Source organism: Hermetia illucens, chromosome 1 (assembly GCF_905115235.1).
Source record: "Hermetia illucens chromosome 1, iHerIll2.2.curated.20191125, whole genome shotgun sequence".
NCBI lineage: Eukaryota > Metazoa > Arthropoda > Insecta > Diptera > Stratiomyidae > Hermetia > Hermetia illucens.
In genome coordinates, this window is record NC_051849.1 from 124,421,340 (window position 1) to 124,444,423 (window position 23,084).

Here is a 23,084-nt window from a genome sequence, read left to right on the forward strand (position 1 = left end):
CCAACGACATAATTACTGTGTTCATCCCGAATAAACAAAGATTGTTTATTACCGCATTGATAAATTGATCTAACGCATCTTTACGTATTTCCACTTTAAGCCGTGCACAAAAGCACGTACACAAATTGAAAACCGCTGGTAACCAGGTACACCCATGTCTATCATATTGGTTACTAATCCGCAAGCTTTATTACACATACATATACATGTCTCCCTCGAATAATTGATGCAAATAACTAAAAAAGCCCAAAAAAAGGGAGACTGAAACATCCCCATAGACCACGCTTTTCATATTACGAGGGCGGTCCGATAAGTACTTAGCCTCTCCGCCCGATGGCGCTACTATCGCAAGAAGTATTTACTGTCGTGTAGAACATTCTCGTAGACGGCTACTGTCAAAATTTTAGTCGAATAGGACTTGTAGTTTTGTTTCTAGCGCGTGTAGAAGCGGGCGTGCGGGCGAATTTTAGAAAAATGGAAAAAGAACAATATCGGTCGGTGATTCGATTCTTGTTTTTGGAAGGGAAATCGCGCAGCGAAATCAAAGAACGCTTGGATGCTGTGTACGGTGGCGCTTCTCCTTCGATGGCGACCGTCAAAAATTGGTTTAATGAATTTCAACGTGGTCGCACGTCAGTTTTTGATGAGCACGCCCCGGTGCCCCGAAAACGGCTACTGCGGAGAAGAACGTTACAAAAATCCATGACCTTGTATTGGCAGACCGCCGATTGAAGGTACGCGAGATAGCCTAGACAGTAGGCATCTCAAAAGACCGCGTGGGTCATATCCTGCACGAAATTTTGGGCATGAGAAAGCTGTCGGCGAGATGGCTGCCGCGTTTGCTCACTCCGGACAACAAGCGCAACCGTGAAACCACTTCAGAGCAGTGTTTGACGCTGTTTAAGCGCAATTCGAAGGAGTTTCTTCGTCGTTTCGTGACCGTCGACGAAACATGGATCCACTGGTACACTCCAGAGACCAAGGAACAGTCGAAACAGTGGACTTTACCCGGCAAACGTGCTCCCAAGAAGGCAAAGACTGTGCAATCGGCAGGAAAGGTGATGGCCGCCGTTTTCTGGGATTCACAAGGTGTGATCTACATCGACTACCTGGAGAAGGACAAAACGATCACAGGGCTGTACTATGCCGAATTATTGAGCCGATTTGACGCCGAATTGCGGAAAAAACGGCCGCATTTGGTGAAGAAAAAAGTGCTCTTCCACCACGATAACGCACCGGCTCACACTTCCGCCGTCGCCACGGTCAAATTGGTCGAATTGGGCTACGAACTGCTGCCCCATCCACCGTATTCCCTAGATTTGGCCCCGTGCGACTATTATTTATTTCCTAACTTGAAAAAGTCACTCACCGGGCAGAAATTTGAGTCGAATGAGGAGGTTATAGCCGCCACGGAAGCCCACTTTGCAGACCTCGAGAAAACATATTTTTCAGACGAGTTAAAGAAGTTGGAGCATCGCTGGAAGAAGTGTATCGAGTTAAAAGGAGACTATGTCGAGAAATAAATCGCCACTTTTCAAAAATTTTCGTTTTTTGTTTGGTAGGCTAAGTACTTATCGGACCGCCCTCGTATTTCACTTTATATGGAGATAATGTCGTATACCTTGGGGTGCAATAAATTTACCTGAAATGCGAAACTTTGACCTATCACTTTGTTAATAATAGGCGGATTGTCTTCAAACTTTCAGAATTATGTCCTATTTCCATTGCCTACTACCCAACTCAGTAATATCCACCACACGGTTATTAGCATGCAAGATAGTTACTATACACTTAATATTGCAGCAATTTACTGCCCCCCCCCCCTTGAAATTCTCACTCCCCCAGCTACGTAGCAAACTTTCCGAAATAAACCCCAATAAAGCCCCAGGACATGATCGTATCACTGGAAAGATGCTCAACAAATTACCTATAATGGGATTAGTAGCCATCTTACACATCTTCAACGCAATTCTACGCTTAAACTATTACCCAAACAGTTGGAAGCATGCTAGGGTCACAATGATCCCAAAGCCCGGCAAGGACCCATCTATAGTCTCATCCCACAGGCCAATAAACCTGCTGCCAGTTCTATCCAAACTCTTTGAAAGACTTTTGTTAGATAAGCTTCTACCCTCCCTAGAAGAACATGGAATAAAAAACAAATTCACAAAATCACTAATTATATCAAACTGGCCCTTGAAGAGAAAAAATATTGCATAGGACTCTTCCTCGACATTTCCCAAGCATTTGATAAGGTTTGGCATCAGGGCCTCTTCCTCAAAATAGCCAGGTACCTCCCCACGAAATTTCACAAAATCCTCTTCAGTTACCTTCAAGGACGGACCTTCAAGGTCAAATACAAAGAGGCTCTAAGCAGAAAATATCAGATAAAAGCTGGGGTGCCCCAAGGTAGCGTCCTTGGCCCAATCCTCTACTTACTATACACTTTTGATCTTCCAAGATGTGCAAAAATATTAACAGCCACATTCACAGACGACACTGCAATACTCTTTTCCCATATAAATCCGCAAACTGCCTCAAGGGTAGTACAAGAACTAACAAACAAAATCCTAGATTGGGCGGATAAATGGAAAATAAAAATAAACCAAGCAAAAACCCAACAGATTACCTTTACCCTGAGGAAAAGAACATGCAAACCAATTGTCATAAATAACAAACCAATCCAACAAACGAAAGTAATCAAGTATCTCGGTATGCACCTTGACAGACGACTTACGTGGAAGACGCACATTAACAAAAAACGAGAACAAATAAACATACAATTTAGGAAACTATACTGGCTACTAAACAAAAAATCAAAGTTGAACACAACAACAAAAATTTTGATTTACAAGACGGTACTAAAACCAATATGGACATATGGACTGCAACTATGGGCCTCTGCAAAAAAATCCAACTTAGCGATTATTCAAAGAACCCAAACAAAAATTATTCGCGCAATACTTGGCGCACCAAATTACGTAAATAATAAAATCATACAACGTGACACAAATATCGCAACGATTGAGGCCGAGGCCATGAAAGTTAGCAGTAAATACCTTAATAAACTACAGACCCATCGTAATGTAACTGCAAGAACTATACTTAAAAGCAAACCGTATATAAGACTAAACAGAACAGACCCGCTTCAATTAGCATAACAACAGACCACAAAGAACATGGGTGGCGGCCAAACCAAACAAGTCGACAATACCGGCGAGGTGATAAATTCAGTAATAATTAACCCGGTAGACGTCCAGTCAAAACAAATTGAACTTATCTTAATCATATTAACATCGCTTGTCGGCATTTCCTTTGGATATCAGATCTATAAGGACTATCGCAGGAGCCTGAAAAAGAGATACATATCCAACATAATCAGCTCGGGCAGTGCTAAATCTCCACAGGTATAACCCTGAATCTTGAGAAATGATGCTTTGAGGCCATTTTTAAATTTTTTTTAAACAAAAAGCTCACAGATGCACTGGCACTGTTAGCGCTTAAATCCTAGGTTAAGAATTGTAACAAAGTAAGCTAGAGGTCTAAGTAATGATCTAATTCTTGCTGTAATAAATTAAAATGTAGAATAAAAAAAAAAAAGAAAATGTCCTATATTATCGCCTATGCTGATGTCAAATTTTGTACTTTTGAGATGAACTTAATGAAGGTTTTCCGATAAATTCCAAAAACTTAGTAATATACTCTTGTTAACTTTATAGGTATAGATATCGGAATGGGATCTAGTTGCATCACTGTGATTTTTTTCAGATTTTTCGGTTGGATAGAGAACGAGACCTGTTTCACTTTTTGGGGCATAGATTTTTAGCCTTATCTCCCCTATGTTTCTCACACTATTAAAAATAAGACCAGTTTCAGAAAGTACTATTCGAGCCCTTTCATTTGACATCCCACATGAATATATTCTGTAAAAAAATGACACCCCCCCCTCTTCGCATGTATTGAAAGCCTCCCTTCAAACTTAACACAAAATGGCGCCACCCGCTGCATGTAAAGGGGCACACAGATCGCATGTTCTCACCATATTTCCTAACAATCGATTCAGCCGGTTTCAAGTTAAAAAGGGGTGACGAACAGGCAAACATTGAACCTTAAAAACGGATTTAACTTCCGGATGATAGATCAAATGATACAGAAACAAACAAGGTTATCGAGAAACAACTACACAACCCCGTAACAAATAAGAACCAAGCCGGAATCCCAGAAGTTCGGGTATAAAGGTTTTGTGTTCATTTTACGTGAGAAACTTTCTACGCACATTTTTCCATTCATATATGGTTGAAACCCCAAAATATTCCTTCATGTTTTTTTTAAAACTACAAAATATACGTACGTGTTACAGCCATAAATGTTATGCTCACCCTAAACAAACATTGCCTATTACCGAATACTGTACTTATACATGCACATATATAAATTGATCGTACACATATTTCCGATTTACTTCGTGCACAAAAGCATGCTTATTTACATGTACAGTACTTATATTGACTACCGCTGGTTTAAAAATATATCTATCTGAATTAGGCGCTGCCCCAACGTTTCATAAGCATAAACATATAAATATATACATATGTATATCTCGAGTAATTGATATTGATACACTAGGCGACATAATTTATCGTACGATACCATTATCGAGTATTTGTCATTTCATTTTTTATTTTGATTACTTATTATTTATTCCATTATATATAATTACTTCTATTACAAGTGTTGGCCATGCCTGTTTGCAATGTTTGCCTGGCATCCTTTTCGAGTAATAGTAGAAAAAATACTTCAGCCGTTCCGCATTTCCTTTATTTTGAGTAAACTGCATAGAAATGCGTTCAGTCACAATGAAGTGACCGCGAAGGAATATCCACAAAGAGTTCGAAGTGTAAATGTGTAATGCCGCCTACGAAACGTAAAAGAAAACAAACATCGTCCGATTTTAGACAAGTTGTGATTAATCTGTGGACTTGTGAAAATAAAACATTATCGGAAATAGCTTAAATCACAAAAAAAAAACGAAATCAATAATCCAACATATCGTGGAAAGTTGTAAAGAAACGGAAACAGAGAAAAATAAACAAAGGACAGGGCGCACTTTTAAGTTATCTGGAAAGGAAACAAGTCGAGAAACCAAAAGCTGAACGCTTCAGGTATAAAAGGTTTTGTGTATTTCTTATATAAAGACATTTGACTGTGCATTTGCTCCTACAACAACAACATTGAATCAGGGCCTTGAAGTATGTTAGAACACTTCATTCAAGACCGTAACGATACACTATCGGATTACAATACCCTTTAGGAGGCAATATGGCTAGCACTGCGCTCGCATATAGTATGTGAAACTATCCACTTTCGGGTGATATTGACATTCATAGTCTTGAATGTGCAAAAAACTGACAACTTTGACCAGTTATAACTTTATTAATAATAGTGGGTTTCACACAAAACTTGGTAGGATGCTCTATGTTATAGCCTATATTACTACTACATTTCGTAGTGCTAGGATGAACTTAGGGGGGGTTTGCAGCCAATTACTAACAAGTCGGGACACCGAAAGTTGGACACTTCAGGTGGAAAGGTTTTGTGTATTTCTTTTATAAAGCGATTTGAGTGTGCATTTGTCCCATTAGAACCTAGCGCGTAATATATGCATATGTTATATGAGAATATCCACTTTCGCGTGATATTGACATTCAAAGTCTTAAAGTTGCACAGAAACGGCAAATTTGACCTGCTGTAACTTTGTTAGTAATAGTGCGATTTCCAGCAAATTTGGCAGGATCATGCTCCATACTATAACCTACATTGCTGCAAAATCGTGATTCTATGATGAACTTAAGAGCCGTATCGCAACCAATTACTAAAAATTATAGTAATGCACTATTAACTTGATTTGAACAGATATCGATATGAAGGGTATTTCGAAGCCTAGGCATCATATGGTGCTCTTGATTTTCTGATTTTTGGGTAGTTTCTGAGAAAGGGTCTGCTAAGAAAATGATCACTTTTGACCCCTCGCACTGCCCACCTTCCCAGCAAATGTCAAAACTGGGACCGGTTTCGGGAAGTACTAACCAATACCCCATATGACTATATTTGGTGAACAAATTCACACCGCCCTTTTCCATGTATGGGGACCCCCTTAGATTCGACGTAGAAGGATGCAACTTACTGTATGCGTGAGCGTTCACATTCCGCCTATCCACGAATTTGGTGTCAATCGCTATAGCCGTCTCGGAGAAAAATGCGGGTGACGTTGGGGCGGCCTTATGGGCATGTTGGCACCAAGCCATGCAGGAATGTATGAGGCAGTCCACAAGGGAGCTCGTATGGACAACAATAGACACCATATACGTATACAGCTGCTACAAGCCTGACAGATGCTGGACAGATTGGTTCTGGATGCAAAAGGACGGAAACAAAAAATCATCGCCGGTGATTTCAATGCATGGGCCACAGAATGAGAAAGTTCACTGACGAATAGAAGCGGGCGTTGCCACTCGGAAGCTTTCGCGCATATTGGGTTGGGGAAAAAGAAGTGCCGTATTTTGTCAATAGATGGCGACACTTAAACATATCTTGTGTTGTACTTATCGCACCGGGTCATACTATACGGCGATTTGAAGACGACAATCTGTGCTACAAATGTCTTTTTGACAGTGTTGTGAGCGTACGTTTCAGTCTCAAGTTATAGCGCGTCAAAAATGGAGTCCACCAAGCAAGAAATTCGTCATATTTTACGTTTTTACTACCTGAGAGGTAAAAATGCAACGTAGGGAGCCGGAAAAATTTGTGAAGTTTATGGGCCCGATACTGTAACGATTCACACAGCACAGCGTTGGTTCGATCGATTTCGTTCTGGTGTAGTGGATGTCGAAAATACACCCCGTACTGGTAGGCCAATCGTTGTAGAAACCGATAAAATCGTCGAAATCATCCAAGTAGACCGGCATGTGAGCATTCGCTCGATTGACCAGGAACTGGGTATAGACCATAAAACCGTTTGGAACCATTTGCAGAAGATTGAATTCCAAAAAAAGCTGGATGTTTGGGTGCCACACGAGTTGACGCAAAAAAAAAACCCTTGGACCGAATCAACGTCTGCGATGCACTGGTGAAACGGAACGAATTCGACCCATTTTTGAAGCGGATCATGTACGATAACCTCAAGCGCAAAACATCGTGACCGGAGCGCAGCGAGCCGGCCCAAACCATTGCCAAGCCCGGATTGACGGCCAGGAAAGTTTCGCTGTTGATGAACTTCTCAACTATGACTAGACAATCAATTTGGTCCTCTACTGTGAGCAACTCGACCGTTTGAAGCGGGCGATTGACCAGAAGCGGCCAGAATTGGTCAATAGGAATGGCGTTGTGTTCCACTAGGACAACGCTCTGCCTCACATATTTTTGATGACCCGCAAGAAGCTACGGGAGCTCGGATGGGATGTCCTATCGCACCCACCGTATAGTCTAGACTTGGCACCAAGTGATTACTCAAAAGAGGCTTGCGAAAACTGGCTGAGTTTTTTGCAAATAAGGGCAATAGTCATTGATCTGAAAAGCAAGTCAAGCGGTTGGAAATCCGCTCGCACAACAATAAGGAGAACGCCAGGTTACTCTGCGAAAGCAACTGAAGATTCATTGATTCAACTCTGCCAGTTGGAACCTTATAAGGAAGTCATTTGTAGCGATGTACCAAGTTACTTCACTGCGCTAGTCGACAGCTACTTAACAGATAGAAGGCTCTAGTACGACCAAAGAGTACATTGTCTCCGCGGGTGTTCCACAGGGCTCTGTGCTGGGGTTACTATTGTGGAAAATGTATAATGAGGTCCTCAAGGTGCTTATCACGAAGTAACGTAAGAAAACCACTGTCCGTATCAGAATGGAGTAGCATATTATCACTTCAAAGCCAGCAATTACATACCTTGGAGTGATGATAGATGCGAGGCTGAATTTCAAGAAGCACTTACAAAATGTTTGCACCAAGGCGTCCAATGCTAGCATGGCCCTGACAAGGATGATGCCAAATGTTGGACGCCCGCAATGCACTCGTAGACTGCTTATAGCTAGATAGTGAGCTCTACACTGCTTTACGCAGCACCAATTTAGTCAACTGCATTGCATACCGCATGCAATACTCAAAAGATGAGCGCGATGTATAGAAAGACCGCCCTAGTTGGAATGATGCCTGTCGACATTTTCGCCGATGAGATGGCACGTATTTATGATAGACCCGATTCTTTCTCTGATCGACAAATGGAAAACGCCGAAAGGGAGGAATCCTTAAGGGAGGGGTAGGGTCAGAATTTTTTTTTTACATTTTCTTGTAGATAAACATTTCAAAAATATTGTGTCAAAATTTCAAGTCAAACGGAGCAAATCTCTTAAAGTTATAGCCGTTTAAGTCCCCTCTACTCTAACAGCGTACCTGCCGTAGCTGAGCGCGCGGAGCAGCTGTCGAACAGGTATACTGTGTATAGCTGTTTCGCTCCATTTTACTATTGGGATACGGTTCCTTTGGTATGCGAGAGAATCAGCCGAAGCTGTGAATCTATTGTAGTAGGTATTAGTATAGGTATAATATGCGGTTGTAGCGTAGCTGTTTGTAATATTATTCAGCATTTATTTAGACATTAAAATGCCGAGATATTATAAAGTTTCTAGAAAGGAAAGAAGTAAGGAAAGAAATTATTTGTGTAGAGTAAAGAAAAGACTAAACCCGAAGAAAACACCACGGGAAACTTTAAACACGAGTAGTGCGTCTGCAAGTAAAATTAAAGTGAGTACCGCAAAAAATGTGCCAACTGATCCAGAAAAACATTACCGCATCATTGATTTTTTATTAGTTTTCTCATCAATTTCTACCTTGGTGAAGTGTGTTGAGTGCGATGAAAAAGTTAATTTTACATGTACTGGCAAAGAAGGGCTTGGTTTTGATATTCAAGTTACATGTGCCAAGTGTAATCCACGCTACGTTCCATCAAGTACGAAAATTGGTAGAACCTTTGAAATAAACAGTAGATTTGTTTTCGTTATGAGAATACTTGGACTGGGACTCACAGGCTGTAACAAATTTTGTGGATTGATGGATTTGACAAAAAATTTTGTAACGAAAACCACATATTCGGACTATATTCATAGAATTGTGACTAAAGTAAAGGAGACAGCCGAAAACTTTTTCTCATTTGCTGCTGAAGAAGAAAAAAAAATTGACTAAGAAGTATGAAAATAAAGATGAGATAACTGCTTCGGGCGACGGAGCTTGGCAAAAACAAGGATTTAATTCTTTGTATGGTGTAACTTCACTGATTGGTCACTGGACAGGAAAAGTTTTCGACATCTTTATCAGTAGCCTATTTTGTCAACTGTGTGTAATTTGGAGAAAAAAACTGACGCCAATTGAGTTTGAGGAATGGTTTGAAGAACATGAGAGTAGTGGTCAATGTACAGCTAATCACTCAGGAGCATCCGGTAATATGGAGGTAAATGCAGTTATTGAAATGTTCAAACGTTCAGTTGAAAAACATGACGTCAAGATCGGCAACTATGTAGGCGATGGAGATAGCAAAACTTACGGCAATCCAATCAAAGCCAAGCCTTACGGCGATGATTTGATTGTAGCTAAAAAAGAATGCGTGGGACACGTGCAGAAGAAGATGGGCACACGTCTTCGAGATTTAGTTAAAAGTCATGTTGGGGAGGTTCCCATCAAAACAGGTAAAAATGCTGGAAAAAAAAGAAAAGTTAAAACTCTTGGAGGTAAAGGCAAACTTACAGCAATAACCATCGATAATCTTAGCCGATACTACGGTTCGGCTATTAGAAATAACTGTGAATCAGTTCAAAAGATGAAAGATGCCATTTGGTCTACATTTTTTCACCAGCAATCAACTGACGCTCACCCACAACATGAAAAATGTATGAGCGGCGAAAAGTCATGGTGCCCTTATCAGCGAGCGTTAGCTACAACAGGCGTAGAAAACTTTAAACATGATTATTCTCCGCTGCCACAAGATGTAATTGATGCAATCGAACCAATCTACAAAGATTTAACAGATGAAAAACTCCTGGAAAGATGCATTGGTGGCTACACGCAAAATGCAAACGAGTCACTGAATCATATGATTTGGCAAATTGCGCCGAAAAAGTTATCTGGCAACCTTCCAATCGTTGAATTCGCAGCTAATATTGCAGCTGTTACATTCAATGAGGGTTCAGGAGCTCTATTAAGTTGTATGCATGATTTGGGAATCGGCCTTGGACCGAGTGCACACGCCTACGTAAAAGAAGTTGACGCAGAACGAATTGGAAGGGCAGAATTCAATGCAACTACGCAGACAAAAGAGGCGAGAATTCAAGAAAGACTTGACAAAAAAATGAAGGAAGATCAGTATATTGCAGAGGGAACTGTCCTTTATGGTGCTGGAATCGATGACTCGGTGTAAGGTAAAGAAAAAAAAAATTTTCCATCATTATTGTTTAGTTTTTTGTAGTTCAAAACTTTAAACGCGTTTTTCTCGAAATCATTTTTTTTTCCCGCGTTCAATTGCCTGAAAAAACTACTCGACCGAATCTTTTCAAATTTGGCACACGCTTTCTACATATAAAATTACTTCCCCCAACGATGCTTTTTTATTTTTTTTCCCCCTTTAAGGGTGTTTTCCACCCCCAAAATTGCGAAATTTACCGTGTAAAATCGCAATTTTGATTAAAACAATCAGAAAAAATTGAAAAATCAAAAAATGATAAAAAAAGCATCGTTGGGGGAAGAAAAATATCATATTTTAACGAAATTCATTTGCTTTTTTTATTTCAGATGATCCTGAATTGAATTACGTTGAACACCGCAAATCAAGTTTTCAAAAAGACGTCATCGAAAATTCACTGCCATTCGCTCATTTATCGATATTTTTGAATAAAAAAATTACCGAATATAGTTCAAATGTTACTTTATAACATACAAAAAAGCAAAATAAATTTACGTTAACTATATCTTCTAAAAAAATTTGTAAAAAAAGTGTTTTTTTTTTGCACGCTTGACCCTACCCCTCCCTTAAGCAGCAGCAACGGTAGGAACAGGCGAAAATGTAGTTTGTTACAGGACATGGCGGTTACCGTAAATGCTTCTATAGGTTTAAATTGGATAGCTCACCCAACTGTCCCAAGTACGACGATATTCCGGAGGACCCGGAACATGTTTTCTTCCATTGTCCTAGATTTGCTGAGGAAAGGAAGAGTCTAAAGGACACATTGGGAAGAACACTAACACCGGAAAATATAATTGGTAAAATGTTTGCATGCCAGGAGAGCTGGCATGCAGTGAACGACATGGTAGGGCAGATTCAGTACAGATTAAGACAGGCAGAGGAGGTGAGAAAGGCACGGTTGCGAACGTCCACCCTGCGACGAAAAACTTTGTGGTGGTTCCAAGTTAGAGGGTGGTTTTAGTGGGTAAAAATTCTACACGCTGGAACATGTGTACCAGTGATCTTTGGAAGATTTCCACCTCCGAAAACAAAAAGAGAGACAGCCAGACAAACAGACAGTAAACCGATTTTAATAAGGTTTTGTTTTACACAAAACGTTAAAAAGAGTGATAGTCAGTGCAATATGTAAAACCCAAGGACAATTATTGTAAAACTAAAAGAAGAACTATTACAAAAGTGTAATGTAGACGTTAGCACAAGGACGGCGCAAAGAACTTTAAACAAACACGGGCATTTCTCTAGGATAACTACAAAAAAACCCTGTCATCAGTCGAGCTAAAAAATTTAAAAGAAAAAAATTTGCTCTCTGCAAAAAGACGAGGACATATCGTGCTGAAAACAAGTTGTGTTTATAGATGAAAGCCAATACAAGATATTTATTCACCATGGTCCACAAAAAGTTTAGTGTAAAGAGGCAAAGAATTTACGGAGCATCGTGAAACACGGCGGAGGTAAAGTGCTTCTTTGGGGCAATATGAATTTTTCAGGGATCAGTAGTATAGTCTTTATTGATGGCAATATGGACCAGCATGTGTTCCTAAATATTTTGAAAAACAATTTACAGGAATTTGTCAATAAAATGGGTTTGGGTCCGAATTAAATTTTCCAACAGAACAACGACTCCAAACATACAGCTCGTATGGTACGTTAGTGGCTACTGTATAATGTTCCAAAGCAGCTGCATTCACCAAAGCAGAGTCCAGACGTAAATCCAATTGAGCATTTGTGGGGCTACCACGAAAAGCAGTTTCACAAACACCACATTGCTTCACAGAGTTCTCTAAAAAAGGCTGTACAGGATGAATGGAATAGTAAACCTCAAAGTATTACGCACAAACTTGTATCATCTATGCCATGGCGGATGCAAGCAAACATGCAAGTCAAAGGAGGCGCAACCAAATGTTGATATTTAACCAATAGACAAATAACTCAGAATAATAGTCGTACGGTCACTTTTGTCGCTTAGAATTTATATTACTTTATTAATTTTTGCAGAAACTGTGAATGAATATAAAGTTTATTTGAGTAGCCTATTTGTTATGTTTCTCTTTTTATACTGTTTATTCTGAGTTGATTCAAATAAATGCAGTTTATAACGTTTTAAAATGTCGTACGATGAATTATGTTGCATAGTATATATCAATGATTAAAAAAACTAAAACGAAATGTTTCCCTGCGCCCCTCCTCCGTTCGTATGAGCTCACTTTGTTGTAGTATTGACGAATTGACATAGTCACTTCTATAACTTGATTAATAGTAGTTGGATTTCTTTCAAACTATTTGTGCAAATTCCGGAACGGGATTTATTTTCAAACCTAGATTTCATTTTAATGCACCACCGTGATTTTTTTTGGATTTTTCAGTTAGATATATACTGGGAAGGAAACATGTTACACTTTTTGTGGCATACATTTTGAGCCCTCAGTCTCCTACGTTTCACCAGATATCAAATATGGAACCAGTTTTGAAAAGTACTAATTGCGCCCTTTCGTTTGATATATGGCCATATTCTGTGAAAAAAATGTTGCACCCCCACTCGCATGTACCCCTAAACTCAACAGAAAATGTTGCCACTCGCTATATGTAAAGGGATTCACAGACCACACGTTCTCACCAAATTTGGCGACAACCGTTCAAATTTTGCAATTTCTTTCGCATGTATGGAGAGCCACCCCTTAAACTATATGTAAAGGGATTCATAGGCCACATCTCAACAAAATTTGTGACAATTGATTCAGCCGTTTCCGAGTAAATCGGGTGTGATCAACAGACAGACAAAAATTGAATCACACAACACCTTAAAAAGAGTGTAGTGATCCAAAAATAAAAAAAGTGAACCAAATTTATCTGTGATTTCTTCAAAGTGGGAAAGTTATGAACGAAAAAAGAAGACCAGGGGGTCTTGGCCAGAACGAAAAATTGTAGCAATTGCTACTGCGAACCAGGCTCGTGATGCTGGCGTAGAAGTTTTGGAGCGAAATTTGCGAAGGAGATTGAAGAATGCCGGCTTTCAACGGCTGATAAAAAGCCTACGGCTTAGCAAAGATAATAAACCAAGCGAGACTTAAATTCGATTAGATAAATATCGATATTCGTTCAAAATCCTTCAATTTAAAAGCGTTAATTTTAACTTTTTTACCCAATCTTGAATATATTATATAATATATATATATCCCTTTTTAGACCTGTTGCTATAATACTATAAATAATTTTTTTATGAATATATCACCTTTCATACTGAAAAATATATTTGAATAAAAACTTTATCATCTTCCAAGTGTTTGCAATTTTTGGGCCAAGGACTGTATTTGTTTCGAGTAATTGGCATTGATATACAAAAAAACTGAAAACAAGTCGGGAAACCGGAAGTTAAATGTTTCAAGTATGAACTGCTTTGTATCCCATTTGTATCTAGCTCGTAATGTTTATACATTTAGTTTCCTAGACCATTCACTTTAGTATGATACTGACATTCATTCTTATAATACAATGAATTTGGACAAAAGTGACAATTTTGACCTATTATAACTCAGTTAGTAGTACTATGATTTCCACGAAATTTCGTAGTTTTATGCTCCATAATATGTAGCAGTAATGAAGTCTATATTACTGCGAAATTTGAGGATTCTAGGATAAACTTAGGGGGGTTCTTAATCAATTTCTAAATAATGTACTTATAATGAGTTCGGTCATATGCTATTAACTTTATTTAAACACATATAGATATGGAGAGTATTTTGAGACCTAGTACAATTTGCATAAACTATCACATTATTTTCAGACATTTGGGTTGGGTAGTTTCTGAGAAAGGATCCTTGAAGTAACTGACCCATTTCAGACCCCCGCACTCCTTCCTTTTTCAAAAATGTCAAAACTAATATCGATGACACGATTGCGACAAATTCAAGGGAAATTCAAAATTTTAACCTTCTACAATTTTGCTAATAATAGCAGGATTTCCTTCAAACTTTCCATTTAAGTATAATAATATAACGGTACCAAATTTTGTACTTCTAGCTTAAACTTAAAGGAGATTTTTGGTTAAATTTCTACAATACGGTAATATGTTATTATTAACTTTATTTGAGCAGATATCGGAATGGAATGTACTTTGAGGTCTAGATTCTGTATAGATGCACCATCATGCAGATTTTTCGATTGAATAGGTTCTGAAAACGAGACCTGTTACACTTTTTGGAGATGCATTTTGAGCCCTCATTCCCCTATGTTTCACCCAATATCAGAAACAAGATCAGTTTCAGAAAAGTACTAATTGAGCCATTTCATTTGATACCCCTCACACATGACCATATTCTGCGAAAAAAAATTTACATCTCCTTTCGCATGTAGAAGTCAACAGAATATGATGCCTCCACTATATATAACAAGTTGGGAAACCGGAAGCTATTAACCTTAAAAACAGTTACTCCCATTTTTGAAAAAATTTGACATGATCAAATTTTTCCCCAGTTACTATAATAAGACACCTATTCTCTTATTATTCACCGAAAGTATAAAAGAAGTTGAGATTTGTATTTGACTGTGTTAACGATGATAGGATACAACCTTGCTGAGCACCGTTTCGAACTTCATATTCAACACCTGACAACATTGCAACACCTGACATTTGGGAACTTCTGCCGCTCTGATAATAGCTATTAGCTCTTCCAGAATACCCGTCCTACATAGAACATCTCAAATACACTTCCCGTTCACGTTGTTGGTACACATCTCAAAATCGACGAAGACCAGATGAACTCTCCCCCGATTAAGTTATTCTGTAATGCGGTGAAGGATAACTTTAACTACAATCGCGACGACAGGGAACACCCAAATACCCATAAAATTATCTCATTCAAGACGCGTATCCTTCTTCGGAATCTTGGCGATAATCCCCTTCTTCATTTCGATGGGTAATATCTCATATTCACAGCATTCCAGTCCATTTTCTACGCTCCTCGATCCGCTCCCATGTACCGGCAGTCAGCTAGACCTTTTGGCGGCCTTTCGGGATGTGGGGAACATCTTTATTTGCGCCGGAAGAAAAAGCACTTTTGATTATGACGCAGTGCTCACTAATATTCTCCGGTAATCTTCTCAAGATATCTGCCGTCCGGTCAGCAGGATAATTTTCCCACTGTCAAACGATCACCCGGACGGCGTGTTAAGCTTCGGAGGTCGAAGCTCCTCACTCCTGTGAGAAGATGCGGTCGGGATACAGTAGCGAAGGCAGACTACCATCGGTTTCGCTCGCTTCTATTATTTCGCGCATCCAAGATACAACTCCTAACTTTGTTGTTGATTGTGACTTTGTTCATCTGATTAAATGTACATTACCATTTAGTTGAGACCCAATTGGCCTTATGACAGACTCGGCGCTCGAACAGTGTGTCACCAATGACGAGGCGAATTGACGTTTTCTTTCGATGGACTTGCCAGAATAAAACAGCAGCACAGTGCCGCAAAAGGGAGAAGTGCTCCCCAGAGTCCCACCATCTTACCCAGAATGGCCAGCTTGAAATTGGAACAAACAAGCATTCTGGAGATCTTCGATAGCGTCGTTTGAACATTCCTGAATCCAATTACAAACTGTTGACATCGAGATTTAGAGTGTTAGTCCCCGAATCACCTGTTATGAATGAATGTAGGGGAATTCGTGTGTTTACTACTTTTGTAAAAGGAGTCGCTAAAATAATCCGATCCCTATCAAAGAGCACTAGACTAGTATTAGTATTGACTAACCTCGGCTTGATCCTTAGGAAGCAATTCCTCTTGTATCCAACACACTACCACCCTTCGGATAGTCGTGAAGTTTATTCTTTATCGATTTCGAGAAGCTTTGTGTATCTGCAAGGCTCTACGGGAGAAGGACATTGCCGAGAAACTAATGGCTACTATCAGAGCCAGTCCTAAACTGTAGAGAGCGACAGGACGAGCACATTTTTCGGTTGGGTAGGTTCTGAGAGCGAGACCTATTACACTTTTTGGGGCATGCATTTTGAGCCCTCATTCCCCTATGCTTCACCCAATATCAGAAACAAGATCAGTTTCAGAAAAATACTAATTGAGCCCTTTCATTTGATATTACATATGGCCAGATTCTGTGGAAAAGACTTTGCACCCCCATTCGCATGTATGGGGAGCACCTCACTCAACTCAAAATGATGCCACTGGCAACATGTAAAGGGATTCACAGACCACACGTTCTTACCAAATCTCGCGTCAACCGATCAAATTTTGCACCCTTCTTTAGCATATATGGGGTGCCACCCTTAAACTCAACACAAAATGGCGCTACTAGACTCACAAGTGTGATATGTGGACCTGTGATCTCACCAAATTTCGTGGCAAATCGGTTGTGACAGACAGACAAACCTCCCGTCGATTCTAATAAAGTTTTGTTTCACACAAAACCTTAAAAAGTAAAAGCAAACCATATAGAATAGGTATTACCTGCTCCAAAGAATTTTTGAATGAGATACGGACGAATTTGACTAAAAATGACATAAGAGATAGTTGGCTCCAGTAGGAAATATACGCTCAAGTTAACTATAGAGAAGAACTAAAAAGAACATAAAGAAAAGAGCGAGATATACCGAATGAAGTGCAATAACTGTCTCAAAACGTGCATTGGCCAGACAAAAAGAATGGTTCATGCCCAAGTTAGAGAGCATCTAAAGGAGGCATAATTAGTCAGACGGCAGAATAGACAACAACACAAGAAACACATAATAGAAGGACATGTAATGCACTAGGTAGAAGTACTGAAAAAGGGCAAGCAGGCAAAGCCTGATCCTTACGAAATTTTCTTTATAGATAGACAAACTCAGAAAACTCGTCTAAAGAAGGATCTAGGAAGCGCTCATTCGCCGCTCTTCAAATTAATTCTCAGATGGACTTATTAGGATAGTATAATTACAGAACTTTTAGGATTATGAATTGGGTATAGCAATAAATATAACAATATCTTGGTCTTTACTATCATAATCCACTGTTGAAAGTAGCATCAGTGGTTTATGAAGGTAGCATGTAGCAACGGAAATGCGCATATGGGAGGGTAAATAGAATTCACTCATTTAAAGGAATAATTTTGATTTTCTTGTTTTAAATAATAAAAACAGTCAGTGCAAACAAGCCGTCTCTACTGAATATTAATTAATATGTGGTACTATGGGCTGCCGAGTATTAATATTTGGTGTTAATGATATAATATCATATTTACAGTTAGAGAAACAAGAGGTCATACTACTTAGTAATGTGATAATAATAATAATCGTTGGCGCAACAATTCAATTGGATCAGGGCCTTGAAGTGTGTTAAAGCACTTTATTCGATATCGTAACGTTCCACTACAGGAATACAGTACCCTATAAGGGGCAATGTGGTCAGCATTGCGCTCGCCCGAGATTATTACCCTGATTTGAGTCAGGTACTCATAGCTGAGTCGACTGATATCCGACGTCAAATCACGATATAAATTCTACTGCCACCAGTGCGATTTAAACCACGACCTTCCGTATGACATCCTTGTGCTGTAACCACTAAACTAACCGGACATGTAACATGATATTACTTTGTAATATAACTTTTTTCAAGAAATGTTAATGCAATATTGTGGGAATGTTGCAGAGCTTGCTGTGTAGGCAAGGTGGTATTCGAAGATGGTAATATGGAAGCGAATATGTACACCAAAATTTTAAAAAAACTGCATGTCAGCGTTGAGAAATTGGCTATTAGGTTCCAATTTTGCTATGAAAATAGAATTTCCAGTTTTATTCGCCATCCGCGAGTGGTCAAAAGGTAGTACAAGCCCCAGGGAGAAACGTGGATTGGTATCTGCGCTGGAGCATAAAACCTGCACCTGCTGAACCAACACCAACAGCTCTACTACCAAACCCTATCTCCACCTCCACGTGGTGACCGCTGGGAAATCTTTTTTAACGAAAATAACTCTCCCGGGCCTAAAAACGAGACAAATTGTATCAACTAGTCCTCCAGGTCCATACCACCCGACGAAATTGATAAGACCAATGTGCGAGGCCAGATAAAAACAGAAGGATCACTATCAAGACCATTCAATCAACAACGGTCTAAGACAAAGGGATGCCCCATCATGCGTCCTCTTTAACCTGGCCCTGGAAAAAGGGATCCGTGACGCTGAGGTAAATGCAAGGAGTACGATCCTCTTTAAGTCCACACAACTATTGACCTATGCTGACAATATCGACACCATGGAGAGTAAAGACCCGAGACATACAAACTGCCTTCATCCAGATCGAGCAGGCGGCGGAGATCTTGGGCACGCAGCGATTAGCAACGTCACCACCAAAAACAAACCAACATCAAACCCCACTGGTTAAACGGGAAAAATAAAGATAGGAGACTACAACTTTGAGACCGTTGAAAATTTTTCCTATCTAGGGCCGAAACTCACAACCGATAACAGCTATGACGATGAAATCCGCGCACGATTGTTGGCTGTCAACAAAGCCTATTTCAGTTTACAACAAGTCGGGAAACCGGAAGCTAGACGCTTCAGGTATGAAAGGATCATGCTCTATGCTATAGCCTATATTGCTGTAAAATTTTGTGATTCTAGGGTGAACTTAAAGGGGGTTTTCCTGTCAATTACTAAAAATTATAATAATGTACTATTATTAACATTATTTGAACAGATATCGGTATGAAGGGTATTTCGGAGCCTAGGCACCATATAGTGGCAGCCCCCTGATTTTTTTCAGATTTTGCGGTTGGGTAGTTTCTGAAAATGGATTGGTTAAAAAATGATCACTTTCAAACCCCCCTCCCCCCCCCCCCAAATCCCCACCTTTTCAACGAATGTCAAAACTAAGACCGGCTTCGAAAATTACTAACCGAGACCTTTCATTTGATACCCCACATGACTATATTTGATGAAAAAAATTTACACCCCCTTTTTGCATGTATGGGGACCCCCCTTAAATTCGACGTAAAAGTTCCCACCTTTCTACCAAACTTGGTGTCAATCGCTACCACCATCTCCGAGAAAAATGCGTGTGACGGACAGACAGACAGTAAACCGATTTTAATAAGGTTTTATGTTTACACCGCTCGAAACGTCACCATAGGGTCAAAGCATTTACTGTTAAAGACAATAATCTTGCCAGTCCTCGTGTATTCCTCGGAGACTTGGGTTCTTAGCAAGAAAAGTTGCAAACTCTTGGCCGCCCCCTACATGAGGATGGACGATTCCGTAGACTACCTAACGACGAAAACTATAAGCAATACCATGACCGTCAGGTTTTGCATAAAATCCGGCTCAATAGATTGCGAAGCGTGGGTCACTTAATCCGTGGATGAGGATGAACCGACCCAAAAAGATGAAAAAGAAGACGCGGCAGACCCTGCCTGAGATGGAACGATGGCGTAGGCCAGGATGCGAGGCAGCTTTTAGGGATATCGAATTGATGGATCTCGGCGCAAAACTGGGATGTCTGGAGTTCCTTATCAAGGCAGGCCTAGACCGGATACCGGTTGTTGCGCGATTGATGATGATGATGATTCGCTATCAGAAGGGTTTTATTTTATCTTTGTTCGTCATATTTCTTTGCACTGTATCCAACAGAGTACGATACGTTCTTCTAAAGAAACAGATACAACTCCTTTTACCCCTTCTTTGAACAAATATGCATTTTGTGCGACGGTTCAATATTGCTCAGCCTATGTATGGTTATCTTTTTCATTCATGTGTTTTGCAGGTTTTGCGATTTCTGCTCGCATGAACAGAACTTTTATCTATAAGAATTTGTAAAACAATATTTAATATCTTCTATTTAAAATCAATGCAAATGTAGTCATTTTCCACAGAACCAAATGCATTATAGCTATACCTCTTGCTTTCTAGGCTTCGCGTGAAGTAAACCCTAATGAACGCAAAATACTCGTACAATGGATCTGGGAAACTTGATCTAAGAAAATGTTGTGAATAGCAAGTGTGTCCAAATTTTTAATACCTTATGGGTGAAAACTGCTTTTGTGATGGGAAAGTGTTCTTATATGACACTAAAACTTTTGTACATTGGAACATTTTCAGTAATATCATTAATTTTTATTAATAAAGTACCAAAGAGTAAGGTCAAACTAAAGCAGCTCCCCACCAATCATCTATGTAACGCAATTAAATCAAGTCAACTGAACATAAAAGTAAATCTCAATTACCTCATTGCTTATTCGGTGAATGGGCCTCTTCAAAACAATTGACGGCACGTAAAAACGATTATTGCCTGTCTAGGAAAGTTAGAATCGTTACAAGCGTCATAAAATTGCATCAGAGTATATAAACATTCCAGCCACAACTGACCAACATGTAGCTGCGCTGCGATGAGAACAACTCAAACTTCGATCCTGCCTTAGAGTCACATCCATATAAACACGGTAAATTGTCACTAACGCACAATAGTCATATACTTATTGAAATAATCCACGATCCTAAATCCTTTTTATCCTGCGCAGTAAGACCGGCAAATTCAACGTCGATAATATAAAAAAATGGATGAATTTTGTTTGTTGAATCGAGCTTAAGCAAAAAAAACTTTATCTGCAACTGTTTAGATCCTCACTTCATAGACCACCCAAGAGCATCTCAAATCCACGCAACTTTTGACAAAACTATTCTCGCCTCTAAGCAAGTAGTGGTAGGCAGTGGAGGTAAACACTTTGCTTAGTTCTTAGCGTAAACGATCCATAGTGTTATTATAAAAATCGGACAGATGGCGTGATGACATACGTCTTGATTTTTAATGCAGCGGTTTTTATCGTAAAGCCGCCCACAGACAGGCAACATGGTTATCAACAAAGATACAACTCGTTTACTGAAGCCCAAACAGCATCAGCACGTTTTAAAGGTTCAACCATTGTAATACCGCCCAGTAGCAACTAGACGTATGAAAAGATTTTTATACAATAACTTTTTTCAAAGATACTATAAAATATTTTTTGCTTTTGATAATAAATAAAATATATGCGTATAATTTTTCACTATAAGTGTATTTTTAGGCTTTAAGGCTAAAATTTTACGTTTACATCGGACAAAAATATGGAAAGATAATAAAAATTGTTGGAAAGATTAAAAGGGTAAATCTGTAATTAATATTTGGTGGCATAACCTTTCGTCTTAATTAATGTATTACGTCTACTGGATTCCGGCAAACTTCAACAGGATCCTTTTCCACTCGATTACAATAGTTAAGCTTCATTACGAGCACATCTCAGCCTCATTTTTCATTTTAGATGTTCCCAGAAATATTCTATGGGGTTGAGAGCAAATGATTGCGATGACTATGGTAATATGTCCACATCTTGATCCAATAACCACTTTTAAACTAGCTCCCTGGATAAGTGGCATTTTTTCTTCAGCATATGATATCATTGTTTTTATAAACGAATCTATCCATATTTTTGCCAATTTTTATTAGACTATCACGCTACCACCGCCACATTCTACCATTGGCGATGGTTGGTATACTATACCTAGAAAAACCAATCTAATTTGTTCAGCTGAACCATTTATTGCCAGCGTACCTTCTACATACAACCAAAAATCAAGTTAGTTGAAAACTATATTTGTTGGCGAAAATTTTATTGACCTTTAAAAACATGTACGACACATTCAATAGACACGATTCGTGACATTGAGTAAAATGTAGAAATTAACGTATTGCTTGCTCATCTTTAGAGTTGTCAATCCTATGGGCTTATATCTTTAAGATGACGTTGAACAAGATTGCATTAATGAAAAACTCAACCCAGCACCAATTCCAAGAATTATGATGTGATTTCTTTATTGTCGCCACGAGTGAGAATGCATTTGCGATTGCCATAATGCTGATTGGTCATCTATAATCTGAGTAAATGCTTCATCTAACTTGAGTTGCCCACGTGATTAATGTGTTTGTGTGCCGATGGCACTTAGAGGTTTTCTTGTGTGTATTTCTTCATCTTATGAAGTAACCCATAAACAGCCATGATCTTGGGGTAGGCCAAATAATGTATAGCCACCCATTGTAATAATTTTAAGCTAGCTAAGCTAATTTCTAAGCTTCTCGTAAGCAAAGTGTATTAGATGTAAAACACTATTTGGAAATAAAAAAAGAAAAAAAAAGCCATTTGCTCACATACATGCCGCTAACACTACCTTATGCACGCAATTTTTCCCGCGTAATTACCGTCGTTGGTCGAAAATGCCAAATGATTTTTCTCCATCATAAAATTTCGAACAATGTGCTGAGAGTTGGATCTCTTATATATAGTCCTCTTAATTCAGGTGGATCTTTAAATTCCCTTCAGCCCTGTTGAAATTCGATTTGGTATGTTTTGCACCAAAACCAGCCAAAACAAGTGAGTTCCAGTATGAATCCTATCTAATGCTTCATGGAATATAGCTTTACACTCACCAAAGTGACTGCTACGTGTGGAAAATCTTAGAAATACACGTCCGCCGCAGCTCCGCCGCCCGAACGCCCGAACTACAGCGGCGGAACAACAGCGGGCGCGTGTGGGATTCACACCCACTAAAAACCACCCCCGGTCTCTCCAGCCCCAGCC

General features: G+C 39.3%; 1 protein-coding gene across 4 annotated transcripts in view; it reads right to left on the minus strand.

Moving 5' to 3' along the window:
* The window catches only part of LOC119652338 (protein smoothened), a 56,174-nt gene extending 34,980 nt beyond the window's left edge, over window positions 1-21,194 (minus strand). Inside the window, exons 1-2 of one of the 4 annotated variants that reach the window (XM_038056387.1) lie at window positions 20,842-21,194; window positions 20,700-20,764 (exon numbers count right to left, since the gene is read on the minus strand). In XM_038056387.1, the coding sequence (XP_037912315.1) occupies window positions 20,700-20,704 (5 nt within the window). In that variant the 5' untranslated portion in view covers window positions 20,705-20,764; window positions 20,842-21,194. The other 3 variants (XM_038056377.1, XM_038056368.1, XM_038056359.1) reach the window with 3 other exon arrangements.
* Between the last annotated feature and the right edge of the window lie 1,890 nt (window positions 21,195-23,084).